General features: G+C 37.1%; 1 protein-coding gene across 9 annotated transcripts in view; it reads right to left on the bottom strand.

Moving 5' to 3' along the window:
• CFAP69 (cilia and flagella associated protein 69) overlaps window positions 1794-8407 on the bottom strand; it is a 56962-nt gene continuing 50348 nt past the window's right edge. For all 9 annotated transcript variants that reach the window (XM_013979666.2, XM_005667581.3, XM_013979667.2 and 6 more), the window contains 5 exons: window positions 8195-8271; window positions 6472-6669; window positions 4122-4208; window positions 2568-2672; window positions 1794-2074 (listed from right to left, as the gene is read on the bottom strand). In XM_013979666.2, the coding sequence (XP_013835120.2) occupies window positions 1904-2074; window positions 2568-2672; window positions 4122-4208; window positions 6472-6669; window positions 8195-8271 (638 nt within the window). In that variant the 3' untranslated portion in view covers window positions 1794-1903. The remainder of the gene's footprint in view (window positions 2075-2567; window positions 2673-4121; window positions 4209-6471; window positions 6670-8194; window positions 8272-8407) is intronic.

The following is an 8407-nucleotide window of genomic DNA, read 5'->3' as shown; positions in this document are numbered from 1 at the left end:
ATGGACACTTCATCTTGATTCTGTATCTGAGATATACCTGAAGTGTACCTCATGATTTTTTTTATGGGCATTTCATTATTGCAGTGTCCTATCCTAACCACATCCATTCTTGTGTGTCAGTAATTCCCCTTTACATAGAACCTTTGTGCTTTGGGCTTCCTGCGAAGACGAGGAACAAATTATACCTCCTACTGTTTTCTTGGGGGTGGTGGTAAGAGAGAAAGGGATTCAAGAGAGGACAAAGCTCACTGATAAACATGCATATTATCTACTCCTGTGAGTCACAAGGAAAATGGGCAGCTGGGCCAGGGTGAGAGGCCACTGGCAACTCATTCAAATTAGAACAATAACAGCTGCAATGTCCACTCTCATTGAAGATGCCACTGTTCTCACAGAGGGGATAATGAAAAATTCCTGAAGGAATGTGAGTAGAGGGAGGAGGAGTAAGGGGAGGAGGGAGAAGAGAGTAGGGGAGGGTGGGCCCGGTGGAGTGATGTAGCCCTCACTTATCTGATAATGAAAGTGGATTCTGTTCATGTCTTCCCAACTCCACATTCAGTTGTACCATGTTGGTAGTTTGAAATTGGTCATAGTGGGAGAATTTATACCATGCAAATTGGTAAACTCTACAAATAGGGCTTTTCCTCCTTGATGATCTGGTTTTTATACATTTAACCAATACACCCTTGCATGCACCCTACAGGCCTAGAGTCCAGACTCAAATTCCAATATATTTTCCTTTCTGAGAAAATAGGTTCTTGTCTCTCTGAGCCCTGGACATAAACTGAACTTTGTAGCATCCTGAGTGGAGAAGGGAGTTGATGGGAATGGAGATGGGCGTGGAAACCTCATAACAGCGTAAAGAGACACAGACACCTTGCTCTACATCCAACGCTAAGGCAAGATACCTCCACCACCAAAAGCTTCCCCTTTCCCTTCCCCATTAAAGAAGTTGTATTAGAATTTGTTCATATATTAAGTGTTAAACTACCTGTATTTTTAAATTTTTATTGTGTAGCGCATGACTAACATTTGCTTTTTTTGTTTGTTTGGGTTTTTTTTGGCCACACGGCATGTAGAAGTTCCCAGGCCAAGGATCAAACCTGCGCCAAAGCAGCAACATGAGCTGCTCTGGTGACAATGCCAGATCCTTAACCCTATGCACCACAAGAGAACTCCACATTTGCTTTTTATAGGAGAGATAACTTATTTTCCTTTGACCAACATGTTTTTTGCTGCCCAGTATTTATATATACTTATAATAATATATTTAAAATATCCTGATTCCCCACTCCATCCACATGCTTTGGAAGGGACTGGCCTGCTTCTGGCTCTGAGAGCAAGCAGTCCTCAGATCTGGCCAAAGTCCTGATGAATGGTTCAGGAGTGGGCATGTGGCCCATCAGGGGCCCCAAGATACGGAGACAATTGAGACTGTTGAGAGATAGGCATATGCTCTTTTCTATTGGATATCAACCTGCAAGAATATAATTCAGGAGCTGCCAGGGAAGAAGAAGATCCTACTCTGAGTTTCAGCCCCTGGATTCAATAATGCCTGTAGTTTTAATTAGACCTACACTTGATAACCACAGACCCTGTAAAAGTTTTAGTTTTAGTTTTGGCTTAAACCAGTTGGATCAGATTCACACTAACCAAAAGAGTCCTAACTGATACAATATGTTTTACAGTTTTCAGCTGAGAGAATTAGTAATCTTCAGGAAGAAATTGATGACAAGTCTTCTCACAGTATATGTTGATATTTTCAATAAAAGTAAATATGTGCTTACTTTTAATAGTATTTTACTAAAATATTTATTCTAAAATATTTGCTTTACATTTATATAAAGATATATTTAACTAAAAATAATAAGCAGAATTTATTTCAGAAAGTCTCTAGAGTATTTTATGTGGGAACATTCTTCTTCAGCTCATCCACAGTTTTTACTGCTTTCACTCTCTGTAGGGCTCCTCCTCGAATGGGCAGTTGTTTAAGAGCAATATCTGTATCAGCCAGAGGTCCTCCCACTAATCGGGCAGGAGTGCTCTCCACTGTTACTACGCCACCAGAGGGCACCTAAAAAAGCGAAGTACATATTTAAGAGTCCATTAACAACATTTTTCAATAAGAGAAAAACCCATTCATCCTTCAACTAACTTTGGAAAAGACGCAATATGTACACAGTAACTAGGAGGCAGTGTGGAATAATGGAAAGATATGGACTTTGGAGCCTTTGTAATCAGGGCCAAATTATGTCCAGAAGGGGACACCAGGAACACTGGGATGGGACATGGATCTATTTGACAGGCAAAGGAGGCACTGCACACTCTCTGCCAAGGAGATACGGAGATATATTTTGACTAGTGTTTATAGCAGTTTCTTGGGAATTTTGGAAGGCTGGGTCTGGTCTGAACCAGCACTGGGCAAGGGTAGAGATAAATATGCCTTAACTATTTGAAATTCAAACAGCAAAAAGAAAAAATGTGAGACAAAGCCCCATGGAAAGAACCTTGTTTAGGGAGTAAATTTAATATATACCAAGAAAAGTTATAGAGGAAAAAAATCTTACTGTTGTGTTAAGGCCTTTGATAGCTGTCCGGTGAAATATTGCATTTGGTGGACGCTCACTGTATCTAGAGGATTCTATAGCTTTCTCTTGAAGTCTTTTTGCTTTCTGAAGATTTTTTAATTGGAAAGAAAATAAAATTAATTACATTAAAACATTAACTATGGTACTTACAATGAAGTATGTAAAATACATTTAATTGTGTCTGGCTTATACTAGAAACTGAATTTACTCATTTAGGCTAAGAAAATAGTTATTAGCAAGTTATATCTTTTGTGTATTGCAGAAAACACCTGAAAATGTTACTGAGATTTCCAGAGGTACTGGTTATATATGACCAAGGGACAAAGCAAGTCCTAAGGAAATCAGGTTCAATTTTTCACACATAATTGAGTAAGTTACTAAATTTACAACAGTTGATACATGTTTTCAAATTATTTTGCATAAATTAGATACTAATTCTTTATACTTAAGTGTTTCAAAATTTCAGAATAATGTAAACCTCATAATTTGTTGCAGTTATATTCAAGCTCAAGACTTGAGGCATTAGAACAGGTGAAATGCAAGATAACAAAAGATCTGCGTGGAAGGGGCTAATTTTCATCAACTCTTCCTTAAAAGTATGGGTAGTTATGAGAATATTTTGTAAATAAAGTTGGGAAGAACTTTCAGTGAGAAGGGGGAGACACAACAGAGTACCTTAATTTTGGTTTTGCTATCTTGATACAGTTCTACTTTTTTTGTGGACTGATACTAACATTTAACAATTTCATATCTAGAGAAAGAATTGTAACATTACAAAAAAGTGTATCCCAAGTATTAATGAAAAAACCAGGGGAAAAAAAGTAATGAGATTTTGGAAATCTATGGTGCTTCTTACATATTTCACTGAACAATTAGCATTATGAACTTTTTAGATCAATTACTGGCTTGTTGCTGAAGCAGATTGTCACATTTTTCCAAAGGAGTATTTATCCCAAATTCCCAAGTAAGCTTTATTTGTTTATTTTGGCCATACCTGCAGCATGTGGAAGTTCCAGGGCCAGGGATCATACCCATGTCACAACAGTGACCCAAGAGGCTGCAGTGACAAGGACAGATCATTAATTGGATACCCGCTGGCCACAAGGAAACTCCCATGTAAACTTTAATATAATGTTTCTTTTGGTGGTCACAGAGGCGAACCATCTATGAGGAAGAGGGTAATATGGATAGTTGTTTTTGTGTCCTTCAGTCTGTTTCCTACAGAAAAGACTGCTTGAATAAGAAGGCTCATAAGGGAAAGTAGGAGCACATTTCTCCTGCTTATTCCTGGCTAATTCTCATCTCTTTTATGCAAACCAGGAATACCATCCTTGCTTTCCACTGCTAGACCAAATGAAATTCACAGTGGTTTCTGTAACTGTGAAAATGCATAGTTTCAGTTATCATTCTAAATTCCAAACGAGGACCAATAGTGTGGTATTCCACAGATAAACAGAAAAAAAGGTGAATGAATATTTATCCCTGAAAAATTCTGTCAGAGTTAGCTAATATCGTAATATTTTAAAATCCTACCTTTAAAGTTTTAGCATTTGATGTTCTAGCCAAGAAATTTTCCCACGATTTATTAGCTAGTTCTCTTTGCTTGTGTGTGGCTTGTATCTGAAATAAGAAATGTAATTAAGAGTTCCAGTTTCTATAAAAGGGTACCAAAGAGCTTGAGTACCTGTCTTCTGAAGGAAGACCTAGTTTTTGCTATTGTGCATCTTAAGGCCAAATAGCAAAAGGATTAGAGTTCAACAACTTAAAAAGACAAGTCTTAAAGTGAAAAAAAAAAATCCTTCCCTCACTGTGTGGCTAAGGTTTGAACTGCTTCCCATGAAATGTAATGCAAAATTGTTGTTCTAAAAATATAAAATGTGAAAATAACAATAATTGTTCTCAGCAAGACTGTTTTACATGATTATCACCTGTGAAGACAGAGTATAATCCAGAACAAGGTACATAAATGACCCAACAGCAAATTCACAGGAGAAAATAGGTTCTTGCTGCCACTGATCATAGTTTAGGCAAGATTATATTGGTAAAACTGCTTCTAATTTACAACTGCAGCAAGACAAGCAATTTTGTGGGAGTGCTGAGTTTGTTGTGGTGATGCAGTCTAGGAAGGTTAACTACGAAGGAACAGCAAAGACTATGGTTCTCAGCAGCCTCTCCACTAAATATATAATCAGTGGACATGTGCCCTTTGTGGGCATGTAATATACTATTAAGTTTAAGTTATAAATCTGAGAGTATTGAATTCAACAACTGCTAAAAAACAAGTGGGGTCAGAGCCATGATAACAAATCAATAATCACCAACAAATCAACAATAGCTAGTCCACACAGCAGAATCCTGCCATTCAACAGAAGTGTTGAGGAGAAAAACTTCCAATAGGGGTACCCCCACTTAAGAGTAAATGAGTGGATTAAACGGCAACATCCTTGTGATGAAAACTCTTCACAAATAAAACTTTTAAGCAGGGAGGTATCTAAGATGGAGCAAGATTTATAGATGGATGCTGAGTTTCACTAGACTGGAGATGTAAACATTTAATAGACTGTGAAAAGATGAGACAATAGAAAAAACACTTTGGAAATCACCTTAAAGAGTTTTAAATATTTTAGGAGTTCCCATCGTGGCCCAGTGGTTAACAAATCTGACTAGGATCCATGAGGTTGTGGGTTTGATTCCTGGCCTCACTCAGTGGGCTAAGGATCTGGCACTGCTGTGAGCTGTGGTGTAGTTCACAGACGCTGCTCGGATTCCTCGTTGCTGTGGTTCTGGTGTAGGCCAGCGGCTATAGCTCCAATTAGACCCCTAGCCTGGGAACCTCCACATGCCACAGGAGCGGGCCTAGAAAAGACCAAAAAAAAAAAAATTTTTTTTACTTTTAGCCAAAAGAATCACCACACAGAAATGGGAAATCTTCATCATCTTTGTTTTTTCTGTTTGTTTGTTTTGCTTTTTAGGGCCACATCTGTGGCATAAGGAATTTCCCAGGCTAGGGATTGAATCAGACCTGCAGCTGCCAGCCTACGCCACAGCCACAACAATGCCAAATCCAAGCCACATCTGTGACCTACACCACAGCTCACGGCAACGCCAGATCCATAACCCACTGAGCGTGGCCAGGGATCAAACCCGCATCCGCATCCTCATGTACTAGTCAGATTCATTGCTGCTGAGCCACGATGGGAACTCGTGTATCATCTCTGTATCTATGGACAAGTTCACTTAAGTAGTCACTTAACCTATTTGCTCAAAAACCTCTGATGCATTGGTTATTCACCTGTGTAAAGCTTTAGGAAAATGGCTTGTATTTTCCTAACATGCTTTTCTGATTAGCTAAAATCAGAGACTAGACTTATAGAATGCTCATAGTAAGTGTTGTGGCACTGAGGTGAGAGAAGCTTTGTCACCTCAGAAGCTTTGGTTGGCCTACCAGTAAGGGCCTACCCCAGAGTGAGAGACAAAGGCTAACTTTCTCAATGAGGTTATACATATAGTCACAGAGATACACCACTTTTTTTGAATTTGCTAAATGTATACATTTAAATAGACACAATTTTTGGCACTCTGACTTTTCAAAAAAAAAAAAAAAAAGGAAATGTCTCAGGTATCTACCTTTTAAAATGTAATCCTCTAGAAATTATAATGCCATAAAGCAGCATTAGCATAGTAACTTAATGTCAAGCTCTTAGCTCCATGTTTTCTTTAAAAATTGTACAAAGACACTAAAGCAACTATAAAAGAAAATTACAAAATAACTCTAATAAGTGTTGAAACGTTCATAAGTAAGGTAGATATATCCTATGGATAACTTCAATTAATTTGTACATTGAAATTATTTTTGTCTGCCTCACTGGCATCTGTGGCTTACTTTTGTGTATACTTTTTGTTCATTTTGCATATCTTGGCGTGCTTGGCTTTCAATCATCTCACTTTGCAGAGAAGCCACCATCTTTCCAATATTTTCTGATGCTGTTGTAATAGATTCCAAACTTTTTTGGTCTGTGGTAACTGGTCTTAACTTTTCTAATTTTATTTCTTCATATATTTCATTCCATATTTCTCCAGTCTGTTAAAGTTTAGAAGAGTTTTAAAAAGTTAGATTAACTAAAAATAAATGATACAATTTTAGGTAACCTAAAATTTATTTGCTTGACCATTCCAAAGTTAACACTTAGTGAACCAGCTTTTCCTAACTTACTACTTAGGAATAAGTTAAGTGCACTGGAAATGATTTGGTAGCTACAGTTATATTTGCGTATTCAGGAGTAATTTACCAAATATTTTTCAGTGATGAGGTATTGATGGATAAGGCTCTGCTACCAAGTCTAGTTAGTTCATTGCCATCATCACTGCCCTCTCCTTTACAGTCATTGTTTCCACAGCTGCAGAGATTGCATCCTCCTAAAGTATGGATGCTTTCCTTCCTAAAGCCCTGTTTAAAGGCTAGATCAAGCTGGATTCGTAGAACAATGAATGGGAATTCCTGGGACCATAGAACCCAGCCTCCCAGAGAAATAGAGCTTTGTCCTTCACCTTCCAGCTAAGACAATAATTGAGTCTAAAACCCTTAATATTTTATTTTCATTATATTATAGCTCCATCTCAATTTCTGGGTTATTTGGAAATTATTGTGATTGAATATATTTAAAGATAGATGTATGAATCCAGGATAGGGATAAAGTTCAGCCTTGTTTTCATTGTTTAAATAGAAATTTATTCATTTACAGCATTCAAATACATAGCGCTAATATTAGTAGAAGAAAATGTTTACTTATAAAATCTTTCCTAAAAATTTCAAAAGCATTTATTTACCAAAAAGTATATAACCATCAAAGTAAGCAACCTATGATTTTTTTGTTTGTTTTTTTTTTTGTTTTTTTGTTTTTTTTTATTATTTTCCCACTGTACAGCAAGGGGGTCAGGTCATCCTTAGATGTATACATTCTTTGATATTTGATCAAATAATATAATGATAAAATAATACTTTAATAAGTATTAATAATTTTTTTTTTTGGTCTTTTTGTCTTTGTTGTTGCTATTTCTTGGGCCGCTCCCGTGGCATGTGGAGGTTCCCAGGCTAGGGGTCGAATCGGAGCTGTAGCCACCGGCCTACACCAGAGCCACAGCAACGCGGGATCCGAGCCGCGTCTGCAACCTACACCACAGCTCACGGCAAAGCCGGATCGTTAACCCACTGAGCAAGGGCAGGGACCGAACCCGCAACCTCATGGTTCCTAGTCGGATTCGTTAACCACTGCGCCACAACAGGAACTCCAGTATTAATAATTTAATAAGTAATAATTCATTCAATTTTATCTCTTAATAGCCCCTAAAGAGTAGAAATTATATTTTTAAGATTCCATTAGGCTTCTATGTCAATAACGTCTATCTTTTTTTATAAATAAATAGTTGGATGAGATCTTATCCCATGGAAAATAATTAATTGCATGTTCCTTGAACATTATCAGATGCGAAATGAAAAATAAAAACCAAATAGTACATGGATGATTGCTTCTAACTATAAGCAGATCTTTCATTTCCCTTCTATGTTTTGCCATACTAGATTTTAATAACAAGGTTAAGATACTCACTTTAAAATCAAGATATCTATGTATGATACAGAGGGTGACAAAATCTTCAGCAGATAGGCCAGGTAAATTTTCAAAATCTAAACAGAGTTTATAAGGAGATAATTACTTTAACAGAGCATATAATTCCAAACAGGATATATCTGTCATAAAAAAAGCAAATGATTACTTTTGATTTCATCCTGATTTATGAAAGAGTTACTTCTGTGAACTCCT

Source organism: Sus scrofa, chromosome 9, assembly GCF_000003025.6.
Source record: "Sus scrofa isolate TJ Tabasco breed Duroc chromosome 9, Sscrofa11.1, whole genome shotgun sequence".
Classification (NCBI taxonomy): Eukaryota; Metazoa; Chordata; class Mammalia; order Artiodactyla; family Suidae; genus Sus; species Sus scrofa.
Note: the sequence above shows the minus strand (reverse complement) of the source record. Positions and strands in the feature narration are given on the sequence as shown.